General features: G+C 37.9%; 1 protein-coding gene across 7 annotated transcripts in view; it reads right to left on the reverse strand.

The window, feature by feature from the left end:
- MRTFB (myocardin related transcription factor B) overlaps positions 1 to 26,483 on the reverse strand; it is a 72,154-nt gene that overhangs the window by 38,795 nt on the left and 6,876 nt on the right. For 4 of the 7 annotated variants that reach the window (XM_072349638.1, XM_072349641.1, XM_072349636.1 and 1 more), the window contains exon 3: positions 15,099 to 15,265. In XM_072349638.1, the coding sequence (XP_072205739.1) occupies positions 15,099 to 15,252 (154 nt within the window). In that variant the 5' untranslated portion in view covers positions 15,253 to 15,265. Of the gene's footprint in view, positions 1 to 5,198; positions 5,588 to 15,098; positions 15,266 to 26,483 lie in introns of those variants that run through there. The other 3 variants (XM_072349639.1, XM_072349640.1, XM_072349642.1) reach the window with 2 other exon arrangements.

Below are 26,483 nucleotides of genomic sequence, written 5' to 3' on the forward strand. Positions count from 1 at the left end.
ATCTGCCTGTGATTTGTTGGAAGTGATTCTACCTTGTTCAGCAGGTTAAAGATAAAATGCATCAACAGTCTTTGTACTGAGCGCCCACTAGCATGAAGATGATGCTACCTGTTAAATTATTTTAAAATAGAAATGATTAATCATCAAAGAAATCTCACACCGCCTAAACCCTGAACTTCTGCATATGCTGAAGTGTCATTAAAAAAAAAATAAAAAATCTATTTGTACAAAAAAAATCCTTACCTTTTCTTGCATATTTTTATGTATTGTATACATACAAAATTATGTATTATTTTGTGGGTGAATTTTCTGCAAAGGACATATCCAACATAACATAGGAGAAGTAGAACTGCCTCTTATGCATATTCATTTTAGCAGATACTCAGTCATACCATCACTTTATCTTATAAATGATGGCAGCAGAGACTACTGAGGGCTGTTTCAAACCATCTTATCCGAATTCTGGAGGGAAATCCTACAGTGCTGTGATTTAAGCTTTTGTGTTTAAGCAGTAATATTGTACACATAGTTGTTTACAGAAGTAACATTATGCTACCGAAAGTAGGAAATAAAAAGCTAGACCAGAAGGATAGTGAAGTGTGATCATTAAAAACAAAGAAAATGAAGCACAACAGTAACAGTTGAGAAGCTTAAATGAGTAGGAAATAGAACAGTCTGTATCTTTTCCTATTGCTATGGAACACGTTGCTTAGAAACAAGTCAGAACATGCAGCAGCCGCTAAAATTACTGGAAGGTCTGCTGGGATGAAGATATATGTATGTATACGTTAAAAGCAAAACCCGTATTTTTACAATTCTTTCAAAATCTTTCAAATTAAAAAATAACAACAACAACAACACAACCCACCACCCTGGGTGTAAAATCTAAAAAAACAAAAGCATTTTGTAAAGTTGCACACAGTAAGTATATTAACACTAATTACATATTCTAAATCTGCAATAACCCTCTGCTGTCTATTATTGTTTTCTTAAAACAGATTTGTATTTCCTCCATTATTACAATCAGCTCAGAAACACACTGTCAAGAGACTAATGGGTTCAAACTCTCCATCAGCTACAGACTTGCTTTGTGACAAGTCTGGAGCGTATTACATTGACTGATGACAGACAATTTCCAGACAAGCCCTCTTGGGAAGTTAATACCTCCATTCTCCACAGTCTTCTTACGCACAGTAGAGGCAGCAAACAAAATGCGTACCCAGGCCAATCATCCAGGTCATAAGATTACACATTAACCTAAGCCGAGGAAGGTGAATTTATATTTAAGATGGCTGGTGCAACCTGGAATAGAAGCAATGGCATTCTGTCAATTCTGCTACGTAGACAATAATGTAACTTCTGTGGGGGCCTGCTCAGTGAATGAGTCAGTGACAACAAAGCTACTGCCTCAGAAAGACTGAAAGCACACACATGCACTGATGGATGCTTTGTTAAAGGAAAAGAAACATCCAGCATAGCAACAAAACAGAGGCTTCAGAGTTTGGTTTCATAACTCAGTCTTATCTACAACTGCAGAATGCCAATGAAGAGGTAATGGTCCCTTCTTCCCTCCAACCACAGCTGTTCCACTTGCCGCAATATGAGCAAAGACGTAGCCTGCCAGGTCAGTACTCTAACTTGGGAAATCTAAGACTACTGAAATAGCCTTCAGTGATACCTACTCACTGATCCAGCTCACTTCAGGACTGCATAATCACTAATGCCAGCACAAGAAAGAGGATGGCAGCAAACAGGACAAGGCTGAATGAGATGACAGCTATTTTTTGGCAGCAACGGCCTTAGGCCTTACTGTCTTTGAAAGCTTTGGGAAACCTTGGCATGACTGGAGTTCCATAGGAAGTTTTCTTAGAACTCCTGTATAGTCACTGTATCCTCTAATTGTATATAGATAATGTATAATATATAATTACTACACTATGATCTTGGTTTATCAAGGTATTTAAGCATGCGGCTACTACAATAGCACTACCATGTACTTATTATTCTCTGTTAAAGTGCTATACTGAAGAAGAAAAATCTGTAGTGTGTCAGTTTACTTGTAAGACAATCACCCCACTGTCATTAAAGAGACCATTTATGGTAGATAAAGTTAAGGACACTAATATAGCCTCACAGGATCCATATACTGCATTTGAAGTGCTTCCTTTTATTATGACAAACAGTATATTACTTTTTCAGCATTTTCTTATCTGTTTTTTCAGAAACATATCTGATAAACTGCCACTGATGAGGGGCACTACATAGAAATACTTAAATTATACTTATGTAAATATACATTATATATAAAAACTTTAAACTATTTTTTTTTAATAAACACAGAATCCTCAGGACTATATGCCACTGCAGGAGAGCAGTAGAAGTCCAGAGTATGACCAAGAGTCAACATGCAGGCAATTGCAGGAAATCTGCTAAACAAAGAATTCTCATGCAATATTGATTTAACTGCATGGATGAAGGAAAGTAACTACCCCTGCCTAAATCTGGTAATTCATTAACCATACAGCATGAAGATATTTCCAGCAAGCACCTGAGCAGTGCCTGTGCTTCTCTCGTTCTGCCCTGTATCCTGTTTCTAGGACTTGCCAGTCTACAGTTCCTCGCAAGACAATAAAATAAAAAAGCAACAACAAACCCAGAAAATTATTATGCTTTAAGGGGAGAGGGGGAGGGAAAATATTCTTTCCTGGTCAGCTTTGTTTCTTTACAATAATTGGTAGGCAACTGGTAACTCCGAAGCTCGGATTAATACATGAAAGATAGCACCATACTCATTTCTTTCACCAATTTAATAATCTCTTCAAGGACTTCCCTACACTGCTGTACATTCTTGAACGCTCTCGGTAATTTCTGTACTGGAACAACCTGAGGTACAAAGCAAAACTGCCTAAATTCACTGCTCAATTACAAGCGTAGCCAAAATATATTCCTAACATATGCGCTGTTGATCACATCAACTCTTTCTTACTATCTGTATACACAAAGATGTCCTTATTTCATCCAAGGCTTTTCACTTAATTTTCTAAATGTTTTGTCTGTTCGCTCGGTATTAGATGACAATCCGTCAGGAATATCTGAAAAAGCTGCTTAGCTACCTTTGCACAGTAAGCCTCAGAGACAAACTATTTTTGTTCTTTGCTCATATAAAAGGCAATTTTGATAAAACGGATAAAACTAAGAAATATTTTCATAGAACTGACAATAAGTAATGACAGGATGCTACAACATATATTTTACTGAGTAGTCATTAGTCTGCGCAAAGAAAATAAAATCACCCTTGTAACGGAACCTTCCTGTGCCTTCATTTGCTGAGGTCTGTATTAGGATTTGTATTTCCATCAAGCTCTTCTTCCTTGTGAAGAACCAGCAAATTAAAAAAGGACTGCACCCAACAGAACTTATTCCTAAAATAAGCAAACTCTATCATTTTTAGATTTCTCAAACTTACACAAAACAGATCAGGAAGCAAAGGCTATTTCACCTTCTGGATTACGTAGATTTCTACATGCTTCATCTCAGGCTGCTAAATGAATTTCAATTTTTTCAGCTTTAACCATTCCCATGTAGTATTGAAAAGTACCTGAACAAGAAAGGGAAAATCTGAAAAATACCTAAACTACATATTTATGTTATAAACTGAAAAGGTGAAGATAGCAGATCTTCATTGCATAACTGTTTTCAATAATTTGTTCTACATACATAACAAAAAATTTGCTTGCTTTAGCTAAGCTTTAGAAAGAAGAAATACTGAAAGAATGAATCCTGTATCCCCTCAGGTTCAAGTGGGCCTGTTTGAGTTCTTAAGGCAAACACTATAAGAAGGAAGCCACTGTCAGCCTTCTCTCTTCAACCACTGACTTTCCATTAGGAGGAAAGGAATCAGCACTATTAAGCTCCCAGCTATGGATATTTACGAGCATCAGCACAGTCAGTACTCATTATTTTATACATAAAAACAAAACAAAACAAAAAAAAAAAACACAAAACAACAAACTACTAACTCTTGGGTGTACGATTATTTTTTTTGTAGCCTGAACTTATTGCTTAGTAACATAGTGGCTTTTCTCCCTCATTTAAATAAGCTGCCAGTTACTGAATTCTATAAGAAAATTTGTGTTTTTTTGCTATTTCAAATGTCATTAAGATTCAAATTAAACACAAAACCAAACACAGGATTTAAATTCTGAGAAAGGCATCTCATGCAGGAAGGGGAAAAGAAGAAAGAAATCCTGACACATGAACCAAGATATCTAGAGCAAAAGCTCCGGCTGAGTGCTCTAAAAGGGAAGGAGTTTTATGTACTACAAAATAGAGCTTCTTTCTGATTGATTATGGAGCTGGAGTCTGAGTCTTGAACTGCAAAGAGCCTGGAAAGTTATCATGCACCAGCTAAGTGTGCTGAGCAGGGCTGCCAGCTGACATCAGGCGGTCTCTTCCCAGTCCCCCTTAACACAGGTCAGCTACAAGAATATCTCCTGCTAGAAGGAATGAGACAACTTCCATGCCTCAGCAGTGCCATCGCTGCAGCCCAGCAAATACTACTTAAAATTAATCTGGTAAAGCAGCATTTGTTAGCTTTAAATAAAGCTCCAAATATCCTCATACTATAAGTATTTTACAAACTGATGCTTAGGGGCTGCATTAATTTAATATACAGTGTAATAACAATCACTTAAGGAGATATGAATTAATTTCAAAAGCAGACATCTGGAAATGAGGCTCTAATCTAATTTAAGTATGGGGAAAAGAAGGATATTCTAGAAAAAGACAGTAGCTGAGGATTCCTGTGTTGGCAATAAGCTAGCAAAGCGCATACAGAACTAGCAGTCTGTGGGTTTTTGTAACAAACAGCATCAAATTTCACAATATCCACTTCATTATATTCAATTCAATAGTGACACTTTGGAGGGTTTTGTGCACTATTTACAGAAAATTTCAGAGTTCTTCATGAATTCAGAACTACAGATTACTCTGAAGAGAGAGATCGCTCATTTTTCTTCACAGTGCAATTTCTGTCAACCTGATCTAACAATTCTGAATTTAGCTTTTAGAGGGAAAACAATACCCAATTTGTTTTGCAAAGATACTCCACAACATACAGAATGACCCCAGAAATAGTTGTGAAATGAGAATGCACGGTTCTTCTGCATTTTCTGTCCCCCAATCAACAAAAAACTGACCTTCCTTGAGACTTCTCTGGCTGTTCACCTCAAGGCATTCCTTCTCCTTCAGTGGCTTGACATCTCCTGCAGGTAAAATCTCAGAAAATCCCTGTTGCTGCTTCTTGCAGCTATCGATCATGGTGAGAATCCTTTACACTGGCAACATCCAGCACAGGAAAAAATATTAATTTGTCACCAAGCAGTACACTGCTGTCCCGAACACTGCTTCCAGTTTCTTTCTAAGAAATGAGCAATCACAATCACATCTTTTTGCAGCCAAAAGCAGCCATCATTCTTCACTATCTACATTGACCTGCAAGATGCACAGTCTGCTTTGGAGCCTGTAACTCACTCAGATGACAGCACAGAGCCTGTGAAGCAGAACTCTCAAATCCTGCCTCTTTTCCCAGAAAACCACTCCCCTTTTCCTCTAGCTGCGCTTGCTTCTTCTGCACAGTCGTGTTTCAGTGTGCAGCTTGACAGTCAATCATCTGACAAAGAATGAGTCAAGCAGTTAAAAATAAATCCAGCAGTTGCTGAAGGAGCAGCATTTGCTGATACCTAAGACAAACTACGGCTGAGGACTCTCCCTTTTCCCCTTCTCCCTTCACCCCAGCGCTCTGCACACTGCTGCAGGCAACAGCAATACTTTGTCTTTGTCTGACTGGCACGTTTATTTCTTACTAATTTTCATCAGGAAACAAAGCTGCCTATTGGCATTAGAAAAAAATGTCGAGGAATGTTCCCCCATCCCCAGCCCTGCAGAAATGAGAAGAGCATTTCATGGCTTCCATGCATTTCCTTGCTGTACAGCAGAGCTTCTAGTCCTTGTTGTCAATATCTTAGAAACAAGCATTTTATTGTTTTACTTTTTGCATTAGTTACAATTCTTGTTATTTCCCAGCAGTTTCAGGAGCATTTCCTCCCACAGCTCCTGATCTCCAGCACTTTACATTTATCTTATGCGAGTCATCAGCTTCAGCGTTAGTCAGGAAGGTTTTGGGGAAGGGGATCCCCCTGAAATGATCTGCCATACGCCATAAGGCAACAAAGATTATCGCATATTTTTTGTACTTTGAAGAAATAAGCCACATACACATTGAAGATAACTTCAAAAGGTGCACATTCCCTTCCCTTTGGCCCAAATCCTGTCGTTACAGAAACTTTCCACATTCCTCCCTGGTATTTTAAATCCTTCAGTCTGAAATTATAAAGGACACCTCCCCTCAGAAAAACTGTTTCGCTCTTATGGCATTAGATACATGCAACATCAGATGCCTGATTTAGAAGTTTAGAACTACAGAATAAGGAAACATGGCTTTGCCTCTTTAGATTTCCCTGCAGGCTGCTGTCACTCTGTACCGCACAACGGCTCATCACCTCAACCCTGCCATCCCAGGCTGCTGGCTCAGCATGCTGAGGGCCCAGCTGGCCCCAGCTGGCAGCCATGCTCAGCCTCACCTCCGCTGGGTGCAGGAGGACACATCTACATCTCTGTACATTGCCATGAATTTCTGGGTTCTTCACACTGTGTTAGGTCAATTCAGTTCTTCATCTGCACAGTAACTTCTTCAAACAGGAAAATAGTACTCTGAGTACACAGACTAAAATACTCATGTAAACAATACCTGTTATACTTCTCGGAAAAAAAAATGTGTTAACTTGAGCTGTGACTAAGGGGTTTTTTGTTTGTTTTTAGAAAATTCCAACTTTCAGCAGACTTTTATCCTGCTTTGTTAGGTAGAAACAAAGCAAGACTTTTTTTTTTTTTTTTTTACACCAGTGCATAAGTTCTTTGCTTTGAACACATACATCATTCATCAAACAGAGATGAATTTGGACCCACCTTAAATACAGCCATAAGATTCTAACAGACTTCGGCTTTTTATCTTTGCATTCTTGCATTCTTCCGGCAGTAAAACATCGTTTCCTTTTTTTTTTTTTTTTTTTTTTTTTTTCTTTTCCAAAAAGTCTAGTGAAAAATTTTAGATTTCTTTGGAATATTGCTAATATCCTACCCCACTGTGGTAACAAAATCCAAATCCAAATGAGGGTCACCACCTCCCTCAGTTGCTCCTGCCAGAAAAAGAACAAGTTTCTTAAGGTCATTTCAAAATTCTAAGTCTGCATGTCCTACTTCTCTTCTCCCAGTGAAAGCCATACAGGTCGAGGACAAATGCTGGCACTGTTCACAGCATCAATAAAAACTCCCTACCATTCTACCTATCCACATATACATCTAAAGAAATAAACATGTAAAAATATATAAGCAAAAAATATGCATTCAATTGCATATACATATATATAATTTTAAATGACAGCATTCAGGCATTCAGCAGGCAATGCTACCTATGATTTGCAAAACACTCACATAGTAACTACTGTACATCACCAGTTTTCTTTGTATGACATTAAAATCTGTATCACAAGCTAACATTTCATTGATAACATAAGCAGCTAGGATTTAATTCTAGCAATTCAGAATAATTACACACTGGAAGTTAAAATTAACATCCATTTCTAGCCATGCATGTAGTAATCTACACAGAATCCTACAAAAAAATACGTCAGAATCAGCCAGTTTGATCAAGAGATCTATTTAAAAGAAAACATACTTTCCATATCTTCTGTAATCAGTCAAACGCCAATCCCTGTAACAGAATTTCTTCATATATACCAGATGCCTTGAATTGAGTCCATCAAAGGTCAAGTCTCTCATCCTAATCTCTTCACAATGAGCAGATAATTAAAAAGAAAATCTATAAATCAAACTTAAATGACAGGACGTTTGTTTAGAAGTTTACCAAATGGAATGACCCTGCTGGAATTCTTTCATGTAGCCTGTGAAAATATATTCCTTCTAAGAGGTCACAGTCCCTAGAGAGCTCTGAGTTTTGGCCTGTACGTCTTTTCACATGCTTTAACATTTGAAAATTGTTCCTTGTAGACACTGACTGATGCCCTGGGAATGCTAGGATTGTGGGAACTGGCACTACCAATGACAAAGACAGACTTACTGGGAAATCAGCACCTACTCATTTTGCTCTCTCCAAACAGATAAGATAACATTCAAATTTTATTGGGGTCACAAAGACATTTGTTTTTTCTACTGATGCCATTTCTTAAAACAAACACACAAAAATAAACACAAACAGCTACGTTTTAATCACAACATTCTGTGTGTTCTTAGGAGGGATTATTTAGTAGAATACTCACACTGGATGTTCCATGGACTACTAAAACTTAAAGAAGAGCCAAGTCACAGAATAGTTGACATCCTGAGATCCTCTAGTTCAAAGTCTGTGCTCCAACATGGCCAGCCAGAGCAGGCTGCTCAGCACTTTGCCTAGTTGGGTTGTCAGCACTTCCATAGGATTCCACAACTTCTCCAGCCAACCATTCTTCTTTTCTAACTATACTTCTGTGTAATTCTACAGAGTACACACTACACACACTACCTATACACTATACAAAATACATACACTCCTAGTGTGTACGTATAAAACTTGTATACTCCTCTATCTAGGTCTGTCTTTAGAATACACTTTATTTTCTGTTCCAGTTTATTATGTTAATCCAAACTGTTTTCCATTTGCTGTTCTCAAGTTATCTCATTACTCTCTTCCCTCTACTTTTGTTTCTCCAAGCTGTCTCTAAAAATTACATTCTGTAGTTCCATGGACAATAACCTGCTCTCTGTACTGTTAGGAGAGGAAAAAAAAAAAAAAAAAAGAGATTTCAAAAAAGTGGGAAAAATTGATGTAGATGAACACACAGAATATCTGAAACTTCACCTGATTCCTTAGTATCAAATTTTAGCTCGAAATCTTTTAAGTACGCCGAGGATTAAGAATTTGTTTAGAAGCCATTAAGCTACATCAAGAATGTACGTTACCAGTGCTACATAATGAAGAAGGTAAGAGTAAGAAGTATAAGATAAGGTAATATAAGAAGTATACACGTGACTCTTCTAGATGTCAAAAAGAATCCCGTGGTGCATTCAGTTTATCTAAACCATATAATTAGGTTAAGCGCAATGTAGACCTGATTCAGTTGTTTTGAGTACCACTCGCATCCCCTTTAGCAGTATTCAACATACACCATTTGGATTTTATTTTATTTTTTGGAACTTCATATTAATTACAGTTCCCCCAAGCCCTGTAGTGATCCCACAGCAAGCTGTCATTCTCATCCAACCTTCAGTACCTTAAGGCTTTGGCTCCTCAGTGTCATTATTCATATGCAGGGCCGATTTCTTTGGCCTGATTTCTTCTAATATGGTTTTACCACTCTTGTCTTTTGTTAATTGTCTCAGAACGTTTTTTCTCTCTGAGTCCTACCTGCTCTGAGAAGCAGATGTCAATTAGCAATATGGGGCAAAACTATTCTATGCACAATGCAGAGGATAGAGCATGTGCACATGCACAGTCCAGCGTGATTTACAACCAAAACAAACAGCTGAAGCAGCCCTACAAAGTGGTACAGGACAGTCAATGGCCTGTGTGGGATCCATCCAATTACACACACATTTTATTTCAGGAGTATAACCAAGCTCTCACCTGTGGATAATGACTGCACAACAGTAACTTACTGTCCTACAAAAACTAGTAGCCACTGTCATATGAAGGCAATTCTGGCACATAGTGATAGATAGGAAAGCCACTGGAAAGCCAGGAAGGGTTGCTGTATGTCATGGTTTTATGCGCTCCATTTCCATTTTCTTTTCAGAGGGAAAGATAAAGCTGATCGGGAGTCACTAGACTGCTCTTCTTTTTCTGCCTGGCTCTGCAGTGTGTGCTCCCTAGCCATCTTGTCTTCAGCGTTAGGGAAAGGCCTTTGGTTTTGGACATTCTTTCTCTTAGATTTATTAGCCTAAATTCCAATTATACTGTATTATATTGTGTTATCTCACATTCCAATATATATTTGGTAAAATAATTTTCTCCCTTAGCTAATTGCTGCTGTTTTGTTTCTAGGCCCATCTCCCTGCCTTTTCCCCACCCCCTTTCCTAGGCCATGGGTCCCTTCACCCCATTATAGTCACAGAACCAGGCTGAAATGGGCCAGAACTGCTGACACTGTAAAATGTGGAAGCTAGGAACTTCTCACTCTACAGGTATCTTCAAACAGCTAGGACTGCATGGCTTGTGACAGTGAGACCCTCCACCTCTACCTCTAACAGTTAAAGTGGCATGCTTACCATGCTTACCAGTGCTGAGAAATTAGGAATTCAGCATGCAGAATTTGCTCTTGCAGTACCAAGTTTTTGTTTTGTTTTGTTTTTTAATGGTATCTGTATGTGCAAGCCCTTCCCACCCCCTGGCTCTGAAATAGCAGGTTGGAAGGCAGCACAGAGCATCAGCCCCATCCACCCTCCTGCTGTCAGCAGCAGACAGCCCATCCTTTCCTCTCTCTGCCACCTCCTGGCTCTTAGACGAAGGCTTGTGAAAGTGCAGTACAGCCTCTGAGCAGCATATTGTTCTGACAAGTACTTCAGCTGTGCCATGATGCCTACTACTTTTGTCATTCTCCTCCACAGCCATCCAGCTAAACAACACCTAGTCATCAACTTTCTTCCTCTCACTCCCAAAGGAGACTCATCTGTGTCACATTTTTCCTCCCCCAGCCACCATCCTGCCTAAGAATACAGCAGCTTGACAAAGAGAAGGCTTTCCAGATTATAGTACAGGTGAAATGTGCACAAACAAGAATTCTTCAGGAGCTTTTAAGACTGTGACAGTCTGCTTCCCAATCCTTACTTATGTGAGCAGTCCAATTGCTCACCTGACAGACCTGAACTATACACCAGTGGTTGCCATTAGACTACCAGAACTGTCTTTGAAAAGTAGAACCAATGAAAAGGTACCTTTTGCTGCTTTTAGAAAGCTGAGCAACAGTTGTTTTCCAGAGAAAAGGCATGATAATTCATTGCAATTAGCTTACACAATCAATGCATGTATTTGCTAATTATCCAGAAGCAGATGCAGACTAACGAGAAACTCAAAGAAATTTTGTTAGTAATTCAGTATTGTGCATGGCTGTCAGCCTGAAAACAGCTGGTCAAAAGAAAAAGGGAAACCTTAAAATTGTGACAGCCCAGAAGACTACCATATAATATCCCAGAAAGATGATTCTTTGTTACAACACGCAAATAGATACACTGAGAAGTCATTACACACAAGTTCATATAACGTTCTATACAGTTTGTTTTTCTAACCCTGAGTAACTCAAGTGTTTGTTTTACAGATGACTCAGCTGAAGTATTTTTCAGCCCTACAATTAAACTTTATCTGGCAAATCAACTTGAAAATTCCCATTACTTTACCCCAATTAAACTATGAAATGTTAATTGGTTAGTATTTCTGTTTCATGCTTTCTTGATGGGAAAAGATTGGAGAGTAGAATATTTTGCTGCTCTTCTCATTCTCTCGCTCCTCAAATAAAACTGCCTTTCAGTCTTTATTCGCAGATTAAACACCTGCACCTAGTAATTAGGCGGGGAAGCTTAAGATGCTGTTTCCCTCAAGCTACTCGTCATTGATACTCAAGTGGAAGTTACAGTCTCTTCAACACAGTTGCCAGCACATCTAAGTGCTCCTTTGTCAACTCAAAGAACACCAGTTTCACTGCAGGTTAATCTATACCATGGTACTCTGCACCAAAAAACACTGAGCTACGCTCACCTGAACTGTTACGCCAACTTTGCTGCATGACTGAGATCTCTGGGGGCAAAGGAAGGAAAGCATAAAGTAGTAACATCTACAACTATTGGCACATGCCTGCAAATTTGTTGCATGTTTCTCTTACCCTATTGTGAATTAACTCCATGTAAAACCAAAACACGAGCCTTCCACACTTGTCCTGTCAACAATAAAGCCTGAAATGCACTTTCTCTCCTGACTTGTACAAGTCCACTGAACACTATGCAGACAATACTAGAATAATTCAGCTTTCTACTGGACTGCATCGGAGAGTCTCATAGAAGTAAACAGAAATTTTAAAGAATCACTACTGAAGCCCACAGGAAGTATAATGCTTCCTGCATGAAACTATCCAACAGAAAACCTTAAATATTCCATGTTTTCCAATTAAATGCCATTGTACTTTTGTATATGGTAGTCTTTCACAGTTAGACTTCATAAAATATTGACTTGTTAAAATACCCCAGAAGCAATCCAGTTCTGGTAAAAAGTCCGAACAGATACTAATTTTTAAAGCTTCTTAAATATCAATAAATCAAATTCAAATTTTACTTGTACTCTTTTTAACTCAGACTTTTACAATTTCTAGAAAAATATAGCTCCAATTTTCCTGTTAACCAAGATGACTAAAACCTGAAATTATGGGCAAGCAATAGTTTTGGTGCTCTGGAAGATCACAGTGCCCACAGCTCTTCTTGTTGCTTCAAGAAAATAACAGGAATGCAAAGTGGACACTGCTTCCAGGTCCGTATAAAGTCAGACACAGTCAGCTCTTTCTTTCTCATAACAACAGACAACGTAACGGGATGCTCCTCCTCTTTAGGATACTTAGGAGTTATTTAAATACTACTGGAAGAGTACTCTCTGTGGCAGGATGTTTAATTAATATTAGAAACAGAAGAAAAAAAAAAAAAGTAGAAAATGGTATTGGTGTCCATCAAATGCTTCTTTACCATGTCTACCAGACTTTATTCCTCAATAACGTCCTCTAACTATATCTTTTCTGCAGTTCAATTTGCAGTTCTTTTTAGTTTTTAAAATTGATAGTGTTGTGCTAATAACTGCCTTGAAAACAACAAATGACTTAGTCTTAGAAAAGGACCTAAATGATGTGAGACCATGACCCATTATGTGAGCTTCCTACAATTGAATTTCCTCATAGAGGACATTAAAATCATTGTGGGAGGCCTGATACTTACAGACAAAGCTGATCTACTAAATAAGAGGAATTATGATAAATAATGAAGGGTAACTATTCTTAAACCAATTGGCATAGGGAACGGGCACACAGGAATGAAAGGCAACTTCTCAAATTAGTAATGCCCTCCCTCCCCTTATTTATGAAAATCTGTTATTTCAACACCCCTTAGGCATCAGGGTCTCTTGCTGCTGCCATTTCCTTGGAAAATAAATAGCTAACATCTTGTATCTGAAGTTAATACAAAACTTACTTACAAATTATTTTCCTAATTTATTAAAGTACAAGAGTATTTTCAAGTTACAGGAGGAATGCCTAAGAAAAAAACCCAACAATCTGACAGAGAAGAACTAAAGATGAAATACTAAACAGCAAATGTGGATCACAGCTTGTGGATCACAGCTTGTTTGATTGCTTCTTTGACAATTTATCTGCGTTCATAAAAGCAGAACAATAATGGAACAATGACACCACATGAACAGGATAAATATATACTTGACATACTCAGCATGATTGCTCATAAAAAGAACTTCAGAAGTTGGCCATCTTGGAAGAGATTTTTTCTGTTTAATTTCACGAATATGAAATCGGTAACAGCCTTCAGATGTATAAAGTTTGACTTTAGATTCAAAGTACGTCCCTGAGTCATATGGACTCTCCATTTAATATCAAACATTAGACACCAAAGGTACAGATTTTTTTTTCTGCGTTACAGAATTCTTAAGGATTTAGAGACAAAGTACTAATAAATTAGTTGCAGATCCCTCAGTTTAAAATACTTTATTAATATACCAGTAAACACAGTATTCTCTATATCAGGATCTACACACATGGACAAAGATAAGGAAGCAATTGTAAAATATAAGCTCAAGTATTCAAAGTGTTATTCATTCCATATTCAAAAAAGCTAAGCTTATGTCTCTCCTCTGCTGTGTGTTCCCACCATTACATTCTTCTCTCTCGGAATTCGGTATGATTCTGGGGGATGCAAACAAAGCACCATGGGACTTGGTGCCTCACTGCGTGAAATTACAGACACTGTGCTGTGCTTCTGAAACAGAGAGCTGTGACATGGACACATCCATAGCTTTGTGAGATACACACAGCCTAGTAATAGGCCATCGTTTTTTTCTGCTTTAAAGCAGAAATATTCAGACAGCTGCCATCTTATGCAATAATGCTTATACTGTTGCAACTGAATTCATTAATAGCTCACTGTGGCTACACTTGTTAAAATAACCCTTCAAAATCAAGTACTGCATTTACATACTTTCAATATTCCCAATACTGACAGCTAACATTAAAAAAACAAATCTTTATTATTGTAAGATATTAGCTCTGTGAAACAAACCCCACAAATAAGAGGTTCCAGCCTTCTTTCCAATAAAAATGAGCCTACATTTGGATTCAGTCTTGCATTTGGGTTCACAACCTACATTTGGATTCAGATTTCTTCCCAGTGCTTACTGTAACAGTGGGAACACTTCTTTTTCTCAGTTGCCATGCCAACATCAACACATCAACAACGGAGAGACATTGGATAGGCTCCTGAAACGTAAATCTTATTTTCTTTCATTGTTCTTCCATAAGCTCTGTGGTGAATTAAACTTTCTAAAATACGATGTGAAACTTCAACTCAGTATTATATTTGCAGAAAAATCTGTTCTTAATTATTCCTTGTTTTGGTCTGGTAATAATAAAACTCCTTTCAAAAATAGGTAATTAATACTTGTACATTATCTGTTACTTAAAAATTATTTGTAAGTATAATGCCTCCATTCTATGTGCCTCAGCAAAGTATTCCAGTTGGAGTTTTAAGGTCAGGCTTTCATCCGCCATGATGGGTAAAACTGATCCGGACAGATTTTATAACAAGCAAACATTATGGCACTTGAGCCTCCACAAGATCTGGTGTGGGAAAGGCAAGTGAAAATAGTCAATGTTATTTGAGGAAAGCAAAGATCATTATTCCCAGAGAAAACAACAAAGCAAAGGGAGAACAGCTCCTCTTGCACTCACCATTCTTGCGCTCATTGAGAGGAGGTAAGTACTGACTGGGCTGCAGGGACAGCTCCTTAAACTCATGTGCGACTGCTTCACTGTGAGGGCTGGGGGCAAGACGTGGCAGGGATCCAGGGTCGTCCTCAGCATCCGTTGTCCCCACGTGATCCATTGCGTTAAATCCTCTGGAGAGAAGGAAAGCAATCCATCTTTTAATCACATAACAGCTGATAAAACTAATAAAGAAGAAAAGGAAATCTACGTAGACATGTTACTGCCAGCTTTGGTCAGTTCCTCTACACAGAGAATTCAGCTTTAAAATTGTATTTACAGCACATAAAGCTTTTCCACAAACAGCACAGATTTAGGAAAAACGCACTTAAGCACTGTATTTACAAGCAATTTAACAGTTCAGAGAAGTTTCTCTGCTGGCTTTTACAGAAAAATTACATTATTAGCTCTTAACAAGGACGTCCCCAAGCTCCTGTTCTAGCAAGTGACACAGGGTCATCAGTGAAATGTTCATTTTTTTTCCCAGAAGCTTCTATTAGCAAATACTGAATGAATGGATAGAGACATACAAATAGCTTTTAATTTTTTTGAAGCACTGCAAAACTTTTCTCAGGATTAATAATCAACTTTGGTATTAATTCAGAACTTGATATGGACACATAACCACACAAGGATTAGTTAAACTCTAACAAGGAAAGCTTGCTGCCAGGAAATCTTTCAAATTAATTCTATTTCACACTAGCTGTGCACTGTAAAGTCCTCTCTAGAATGGAGTAAGCATCCCCATTCATTATTTCTTTACTTTCTACCACTCATGCGGTACTTAGTTTGCAGTGAGGAATACAGAAGCATGGTAAAAGCTATCCAAAGCTCACAGAGCTTCTATGACTGAAACTTCAATAAAATCACTGTGAAACATGATCAACATGAAATAACAAGTCATTGAGAACCATAAAACAAAACCAATGTCCTAATGTTAAACCGTTTCATTACTTTTAATCATTTTTTCTTAGGAAACACTGCTGCTGCCCATATTTAAAGTTCAGACTTTTGGTATGCTGAATGTAAGTGCTTCCATGCTGGAGTGTGTATTTAGCGGCCATCTGCACACAACATGTGGTTCAGTGACCACAGCCAGAACATCTCATGTGTTACCTGACATTTAAAAAAAATTAAAGACAACAAAAAAGTTCAGTGACCATTGAAGAATGGCCTAAACTATGGAAAGGGATTAAAAAATCATGTTGCTGAAAGCACCGATTTAAAAGTAAGAAACGTACGAAACGTAAGCCAGTGCTGCTTGATAGATACTTCAGTAGAACAATTATGATGGTTAAGAGCATATTTTTTGTTATTTTCCATAGTTACCAACTGCTGCTTTCACGTAAAATTAAGACACATTAACTCTGTTACGCAATCTTTTTCTTTGTTCTTGACTTTTAGAAGCACAATTTACCTAGCTCTCATTTGTTTTACTGACATTACACTCTGCTCAAACTCCCACTCACCCACACAAATTAAGTTCATTACTAACCATGCAATTCTTTTCAGAGCAGAATTTAACTGAAAATTTAGTTGCTTATCTGCTCATAATCACAGTATTTTATCCCCAATTTACTGGCTGCAAGTTATACCTTGGAATCACTTTTCAAAGAGATTGAACCATGTTAGCTGTGCTCATGAATTTAATTCCATACACAAATTAATAGAAACACTCGCACGTATGAAAAGTTTCATATTTATTAAGCTACGTGTTAGCTTTTGACAAAACTGTTTTCCATGTGAGAGGTAACAAAATACCTTATTTTAAATTAAGTCAATTTAAATTCTACCAGTCCTAAAAGACTGAGGCAAATTAGTTCCTTGTCTATTTGTGCATCTTGGCTTCAGAACTGTGTTTTAATGTGGCTCAGCTGTCCACCTTCAACCAAGAGAAAGGCAAGTAGCAATTACAAATCACATTAAATGACATTACTCACATCACTGCATAGCAACTCAAACCAGACTGACTTCTCACACAAAAAACAGCTTGAATCTGTCCAAATTGAGCTCAAAGGGACCTTCTGGAGGTCATCCGGCGTAGCTCCCGTCTCAGAGCAGCTACCTGCTGCTTAGTAACTTGTCTCGCTAAGTTCTGAAAGACAACAGAGCTGGCAATTTCCACCACCTCTGGGGAACTTCACTCAGAATTCTCCCCCTGCATCCCCTCTCTTCAAAAACAACATCCCACACGGTACTACCTGAGACCGTTCTGTCCTGCTGCTTTGCTGTAACACAGGATGATACTGCTCTCCACAGACCTGAAATGGAGCTGTTATGATGCTTTCGCACAGTATCCAAATTAGTCAGGCTATTGGGAAGCCTCTAAAACAGAGCTCAGAGCTCTAACCCTAATCTGAAAGTTTCCAATTCCCAGCAAAACAAATAGTCTTAAAATTGCTTAAGAAACCTTTGCAAGAATTGTATGCCATTTTAACCACTAAAAATAAATGTGTTCATAAATAAATTAATTGGCAGTGACATCCACTATAGGACTTCACAGCAATAGGACTCCACAAAGAAAAACAGGAAGAGGCTGTGGCATGCAAGGTAAGTGCACACTGAAGCACCAGAGTAGATGCCAGAAAGCTATTCCTGCTGTTTCCTCAAGAAGCTGTCTGTGAAGGCTGACAGAGCTGGGTAAGATTGTTGCACACAGCTGTTACATGCAGAAGGTCCTCTTTCAATCATCTGCTGTAAGGATGACGGAAGTCTTTTTACCTATTGGCTGTAAGGCATCCAGCTATTTTCCCATTACATTAGAAATCATCTAATCTCTAATGTATCAATATAAAAAAGTCTGTGACCTACACCATCAAAACTTGGTTCAGATCAGTGCCTGCTACTGTCCGAATCAATGAACAGAACACTGAAAGTATAGCAAAAAGATGACTAATTACAGACTAGCAACAAAATATAAGCAATGCATCTAACACTTCATTTTTGTTCCACCAAAACCTAAGGCAAAATCAGCTGTTACACTTCCTAAAAAGAAAAGCATCTAAAAACAACCTTTGTGAAATTAACAGTTTGTCTTCGGTTAATAGCGCTTTCTCTATTGACTGACAAAGTAGTTATGAAACTTAAAAGAGTTATTTTGACAAACAGTTATCAAAAACAATGAGAAAAAGAACTAGGAAGAGATATCCGTGTAACCAATGTCTTTTGTATGCTGTTGTATCTATGAGGTGATAAATCACCGCTGGTTTCCAGCACTCTCATTTTAACTGCTAGAGGAGATGCATACAACTTGTTTGGCATCTGCTGGAAGTTATGACCAGCAGCATTTACTTCACTGTGAAACCAGATCAGTTAGGCAGGACATCTTCCATCTACCTTCGGTTTTTGAAAGCCAAAAATCATTCCAGCACTTGTAGCACAATTGACTGGTGAGCAGCATTTGAAACACAAAAAGCTTATCTGACAAACAGAAGTCAATGGTTATTCCTTCAGAGGTTACCACTCCTTCGAACTAACAGACCTGAAGGTTAGTAAGGGGTATCAACTGCCACTCCCTTAGGTATGAAAAACCTTTCTCCTTACAAAGTTTTTTAAAAGTGTAATACCATTTTATTTGTAGTAATTAAAATAAAACCACTCCTTTGCAACTGTAGAAAAGGATTTCAGGTTTGGAGGGTTTTTTACACACAATCAGGCAAAACAGGTAAGAGTAATAAAATGAATCACAGAACAAAACCATTTTCCTACTTAACCTTCAGAGTAGATTATCAAGACATGCACCAACCCTGCAAGCAAGGCACCAGTTCACATTTATCTGACAACTACTCAGAAGCAGTATGGCAGTACTGGGAAAGAACTACTGTAAACGACTCTTATGTAAGTGTCCTCACAGATCGTAGGTGGTTGCTATCTTTCTTAACTGAAGACAAATGCTTCGTTTTTTTAATATCATTTTATCTCTAAAAGATATTTCCTTAGAAAAACCTCAGGAGGGGGAAAATGCGTACCTCTCAGCCACTTGGAAACACCAGGGCTGGTATTTTATTCAGTGTAACTGGTGAGATTGGCAGCACATTTAGGCAGTTAAGCTGGTTTGATTTATACAAAATTAGCTGGAAAAAAACTCCAGAATCACACTACATTCACACAGGCCAAGTCAAATGGCTGATCTTACCATAGTTTCACTCTACTGCAGTATAAAATTCTTGTCACACTAGATTAGACATCAGGGATGCCAGGCTACAGTACTTAACTTATTACAGTATCATGCTGGCAGATCACATAGGTTTCAGTTTCTCCACTTGTAAAACTCAGAAAATTTGAATGATATAGCCACCAGTTTGTAAAACACCAGAATAATTAATGGAAAGAGTACAGGAATTGCAAATTTTATTTGTTTACTTATTTATTTTGTAACATGTCATGAAACACTACAAAAGATGCTCTTAATATAGCGCAAGCACCACATCAGCAGGTGAGATTTGCCCTTTGCACAAAGCTCTTGGATCTCCTTGTTAATGCCTGAAAAATCTGCAGTGGGGACAGTGGTCTCTGGAACAGTAGTAAGCTTTCAGAGGACAGGTACACTTTCAAACATCACTTCAATTTCACCAGTGATGGAGCATGAATGATTTTTATCTGGGACAGAGTGTTGAAGTAGCAGCATGAGAAAAACTTGGCAGTTCCTTGTGTTCTCATAAGGACAAGCTTTCAGAATGCAGCTGGCCCTATCATGAGCACAGGCAGGTCCACAACAAATTTCCCTTCTAATCCCCAAATCAAGCGAGTCCCAGCAGCCACACTCTTGGAAGGCTCCGTTCCTCCTTCTTCCCAACCTGTACAAGTAGGGCTTGGACATAAATACGCAAAATACACAGGAGCATTTAGCTTACTGAACCCTGCAGCAAATGTCAGCAACAAAAGTCATTTCTCAGAGATGAGAGCTAGGGATTGACAGCCTGCGTCAAGGAGACGAAAAGATGCAGTGCTCTTAGAGCGACTCATGCCCATGATTTCCTATGGCAGGCAAACAGAAACGGTGTTGCTAGTAGAGCATATTTATGTAAGTGAAGTTGACAAGCTAAACAAATCAAAGCATAAATGTTCATTTTGGTGTTATTAAGGCACTCAATAGCTCAAGTCCAAGTCAAGTTCAAAGATTAATAATATTAACACATCATAGAACTGCTAGATATTTTAGTGTTGTTGTATCTTAGAAGCCTTTTAACAGGAGCTCCGACAGTCCAGAAAGTAACTTTAATTGTGACCTTTTCCATAATCTTTAAAATGTTCAGGTTTCTTCAATAGTCGAAATATCACTCAGTTTTAAAAATGAGTGTTGGTTGAACACCGAAGGCATTTCAGAAAAGGTTTAACTTCTCCATGATTTCATTTGTTTGCTTTGCTACTTCAAGATGTTCCCAGTTATGACTAAGCAGCAGGTGCTATTCTGTTTATTTTAGTGCCTGTAAACCAAGCCCTTGAACAGAACAAAGCAAGGAAAGCATTACGATTCAGGTCAAAGAGGAAGGAACTGCAGGACTGTTTCCTGTGAAACACGCTACTTTCTACCTTCCTTCATGAGCGCAACTGAATGTTACAGAATTATTTCTGTAAAATGAAATGTCTTGAAAAAGAAACACTTTGCTTCCCTTTATTTCCAGACACTGTTAAAAAGGTTAACAAAACATTGTATGTGGAGTGCCGAAGATGTAACATTTTAAGAAATACAGTCAACTATTACAGAACAAAATTCAATTATTATGAATGCTCAGTAATATATTAAAAACTAATGAGGTATGAATTCAAAATAATGTAGCACCGTTAGGGCTGACTAGCAACTTCAATTTAAGACATCTTGCAAATATCAGGATGAGTATATCCAAACTGCTGCCCAGCGCACACAGGCAGATGGTCCCTATTCATAACCTCAAGACAGCTTAGAAATTTCACAAAGCTTTTGTTGCCTGTTAACCTGTGTCAACACAGCTACTTTCAGATATTAACAGCGCAAACAGTACGCTCAATCAGCTTCCACTGAAACCAGCCAACTTGTTCTTAATTTCTGAAACCAAAACTTGTACAATTTAACCCATTACTGGAACAAAAGAAAATTTAGAAAGTGGTAGACGAATACATAAATTAAAATCTCACTGTTCCAAAAATTCCAAGCAGCAGCAATTAATCATACTTTCTTCATATGATTTATGCTAACGTCTAAAATTGTCTTCTGTTTTCTCATTTAGGACTCTATAATCCCTGCAAAAAGCATGGCAGAAGATCATATATATGTAACTGTCCCAAATGACTGGTTTAACCTTGCAAAGTTGTTAGATGGGTTTAATGTCCTCTATGTTGTTTCTTTTAACTAGAAATAAAATAGAGGCTTAGATTTAACATTTCCGACTTAGAAGTTTAATGAATGACCTATTTTATAATGATTTTGTTTACACTGTGTGATGTAACAACAAAAGAACCATCAAAGATCACTAAAGCAGGTGGTGGAAGCTTTAAGATAATGGTTATTGTGCCACTGTCTTAATTACAGAATCATAGAATCACAGAATGACCTGGGTTGGAAGGGACCTCAAGGATCCTGAAGTTCCAACCCCTCTGCCTGGCAGGGCCACCAAACTTCCACATTTTCTAGATCAGATTGCCCAGAGCCCCGTCCAACCTGGCCCTGAACACCTCCAAGGACGGGGCATCCACAACCTCCCTGGGCAGCCTGTTCCAGGACCTCACCACTCTCCTAGTAAAGAACTTCCCCCTAACCTATATCTACCCTCTTTCAACTTAAAACCATTTCCCCTAGTCCTGGTATTATCAGTCCTTTTGAAGAGTTTACTCCCCTCCTGGATATAGGTTCCCTAATTAGACCAAACCCTTTGACTATCTACAAATGGAAGATTTTGAAGGCCTCACTTATGGCTCCCACAGGGTGGGTTACCCACAGCTACGCATGCTGTATACACATATTTATCACATGCCTGCTGTGTGGATATGAATGCCCATCTCTCTCAACTGAAAGAGACAGTGGCACAAAGTTTTTGCACTCGTAATTTTTCACTAAATTATTCTCTGCTGTATTTGTCATCCTAGAGTCAGAATAAGTTCTGCAGTCAATGTACTTCTCCAGTTAGCCAAAGCTGCTATTGAAACTGGACAAATCTAACTTTGATTGGCTTAAAAGTGTTAACAAGGGCTTTACCAAGTCCCCTGCAAACTTTAAAAAGCCGTTAAAAGGAAAAGAGCACCCAGGTTTCATTATTTATATACCAGCTGTCACATCTAGGTTCATGGCTTTAGAAAGACAATCTCTTTCCACCTCAGTCTTCACTCACTTCTTCTTCAAATTGCATCTAATACAGCAGAGTTGAAGAGCAAATTATTTCACCTGATCCAGAAGCTAACAGTACAAAGTGTCACATTATATTAGGTCATAGTGAACCAGTCAGTGGTAGTGGTAGTAGTAGTGGTACTGCTCATAACCCACGCAGTATGCAGTGACCTGATTTTTTAAACAGTAGTGACAAAAGGTCAGAATGTGAATGCAATTACATCATCCATAATAGATTTAAACCCCACAGCATCTTCCCGAGAACTGTAATACTTTTTTTCATAGGTACAGTAAGAATGTACAATGAGAGAATGCTTAAATCCAAACGTTTAAGCTTCAAATAAAAACGGCAAAACAAAAATCCCTCGCATATCCCCAACTTCCTGGACTCTGGAAATTAAGCATGAAAATATGTTGCAAACAGAGTATTTTCGCTTCAAAACTAAAACAACATCATTTGCAAAAGAAAATCCAACATTTTAATTCTCAAATCACAAATGTTTCTGAGATGCCTACCAGCATCCAGGCTAAAAAAGCAAGACCACATGAAGGGTTATCACTTACTGCTTTTTCATGAGTACGCTACAAAGATAATAAGTAAATCCAACTTAATCCCCAGATCAACATCCATACTCTAAAATAACCAGAAGTATGTTATTAGTTGGGTACCCGAAGACTCTGACGTTCTAGACAGTTTAATGCTGTAATCCACAGTCCATGCCCTCATAATTTCTCATGAACTCCAAGACTAACATGAACTGGAATTCCATTTTCCATACTGAAATTAGCTAAAGTCCAGTAGTGCAGAAACTTTAGGTCAGGAGAGTTTATGTTGCTTAAAGCCACTTTCAAAGAAGTCTTCTCTGCTAAACTATTGTATATTTCAATATTTCATTTTCTACAAGGCTGCTTGATAGAAAATAAATGAGACCAACTATAGAACTGTTTACTGTAGAGTTCTGCAGTGATTGCTAAATTTAATAGCTTTAACATCCATAAGTTTGCTATTTTTGTATTATTTATGATTACAATTTCAGATAAAAAAAAAAAACACCAAACCTTCCCTTCACCATTCTCATGTCCCTCCATACAGAATGAAACAAAAAAGGCCTCACCTCTCTCAGAACTGGCAGCATCCAAGAATAAGCTGATACAGAAAGAAACGGCCTTCAAAAGTACTTAAAAACTTAAGACCTGCTCAAGAGAAAGTTAATAAATACAGAGAAAAAAGACTCTTGTATTAAAGACATAACTTTTCCAGGTCCAGCCTGAAAACTGAGAAGGCCTAACTGCAACAAATTATTTCATTCACTCAGTTAAGACTGATCATTTCCAGAGATCTTAAGGAAAATATTTATAAATTTACAGTGAAAGTAATAACCTCAAGAATTAATGTAACTCATATGATGTAAAAACAGTTTGTCAGTAAACTGCTCCTCACAGTAAAGAACACAGTATTTCTAAATTACAAGGAAAACACTGCTAATACATTTTAATACAAAAAGTGCAACACCACCTTATTCTTAAAACACTGTAAGAGCTGTTGAACACAGAACACCCCTGGACATCTCCCTCAGATGTTAAAATAATTTAAACTTCAGCTATTGACCAGGTAGGTCTGATGACAGTCACCAAACACAGGCTGCTGCTGTTAGAACCACCAGCTGTGCTGACTGACAAAATCAGTGAACTGTCAGATGAATTCCACCATCCTACTTCTGGTTTACTATGACTTTGTCTGAACTGCTGGGACAGCCAGAAAAACCCTTACAGAGCAGGCTGAAATATTTTTAAATATCATCTTCTAATATCCTTCTGCATAATGCAGAAAAAGCTCTTACTGAGCATTTCAAAAACACAACACAATTAGAGTACCACACAGCTTACAAACTCCTAAGTCTGAAAACATTTCAAGCTGCAGTTTCTCTCCTACATAGTAATTTGTATATTAAACATGTTCTTCAACAGCACAAGAAAAATGTACTTACTTCAGTACTCTCTCTGATATCTCAGCCATTTCTATCACCTAACAGTCAGCAAAGGTCATTTATCAGGGAGTAAGTCTAAACACTGGCTAAAGCAATTCACCAACACCAAAACACACCAAGTGCTTAAATTGTTAATCAATCAGTTAAAACAAAAAGAACAAAAAATCCAAGGGCTCTCCTTCCTCAAAGACATATTTCTGAACTCCATTAAAAGACATTTTTGCAAAAACAAACAAAAACATCCCAAACCCTACATTATACTGTACTCTATTTTCTTCCTGAGACCCTGTTAGAAAATTACTGATAATCTTATCGAAACAACATATTCACTAAGTATTATTTATTAAGATATTATTTCCACAGCCCAGGTTTTTCTTCTAATTTTAATTCCATTATTTCATGTCTAGCAACAGATCACAGTTCTTCACTTCCATGGATTGTTTCAGTACCCCCTTTCCTTCTCAATTCCTCTTCCCATATTCACTAGTTTTTTCCATCTGCCATGTATCAGCAAATCACTTCTCCTATTGTACCTATCCTAACTTTCACTTTACCTATCAAACGTTCTCTGTGCGCTTTTCCTGTTGTATCTTTTCTTCCCTTGACTGCTGGCTCAAAGAGATGTGCCCAGTCTGCCATACCATCTAGATGTGGAGTCTCTTGACTACATCCATCTACTAACACAGAACTTCATCTTTTGGACTACATTCTGGTCCCACTGCTGCCCAAAATATGTAAGAAACAGCAAATTCAGAAATGTTAATCAGTTGTTTTAGTCTGAAAAGAAAAAAAAAAAAAAAAAAAAAGAAAGAAAAGAATGGTATGTATTGTACAGCGCTTTATCCATCCTAGTTTTCAGATTTCCAGTTTCTCCCCGTGTTGCCTACATTTCCTTCTGCTCAGAACTTTCTTTCTCAGGGCAGAGAAAGATGTGCTACTGACTGCTGCAGGTTGTTACCATCAGCATTTCAACACTTCCCAGAGTCCACCTTCCTGTTTTTCCAGTTCTGCACAAATAAGTTTTTAAAATTAGGCCTGTTGTAGGACCTGGTAAGAAAGCAGTCAAACGGTTAAGCTGGTAAAAATGAGGAAGGGTGGAACATCTGGCAGAGGAAGGAGGGAGTCATTAACCACTCAACTCAGATCTGCTGCAGCCAGAACAGCTTGCGTCACCACGCTGATCCGACTCCAGGAGGAATCACCAGTTACACTACATTACATTATTCACAAAAGCAGAAAAAGATGGCTGAAACCATCTACAGGTGTAGAGTGATTCTCTGAAGCTTGTTTCATATTGGAAGATGTTTAATTCCTGACACGGATGGATTACATTTTGTACAAACTGACTGCATTTGCTTACTTTTATAAACTGACGGCATTTGCAACTTACAGTGTAACTGCTGCTACAATTGACACAGATGCAAAGAAAAATTAAATAACCCATACAAATTCAGAAACAACCAGGGCTGAGCAGTAAGTAATGACTTCTTGTTAATTATTTACTTGAAACAAGGTGGCTGTTACCATTACAAACAGGTTATTAAAATCCTTTTGCTGAACAGAAACCCCTGACGAAACTGCAGCATGTAATACATTAACCTACAAAACAGTGAGGCTTTCAATCATCCCCACAACTTCACATAGTTGTGTGATGTTGTAACTATATTCAGTATTTACCTAAAATGTATCAGCTGAACTCCAGAAACAATGGAATTTTTTGAAGTAAAAGCAAGGCCCAAACCCACTTGTTACCTGCTCAGCTTTGCTTTTGGATCAGTTCCTCAGTATTTCAGGATAGCAAGCATTGTTATCATGTGAATTCATCAATGTGAATTCATCACTTGTTTCACACCATGAGGGCATTCCTTCTGATGGTCTGCTTTAGGTTGTATTTCTCATGGATGTGTTTTGTGTTTTTAAGATTTTTTTTATTTTTTTTTTTTAAGAAAGAACCCTGAAAAACAAGCTAAGAAGTATTTCCCACCAAGTTACATGATATCATAATGAATACCCACATGCTCCAAAATAATTAAAGAGATTTATTAGTCAAAAATCTAAGTAATA

Source organism: Excalfactoria chinensis, chromosome 14, assembly GCF_039878825.1.
Source record: "Excalfactoria chinensis isolate bCotChi1 chromosome 14, bCotChi1.hap2, whole genome shotgun sequence".
NCBI classification, from domain to species: Eukaryota; Metazoa; Chordata; class Aves; order Galliformes; family Phasianidae; genus Excalfactoria; species Excalfactoria chinensis.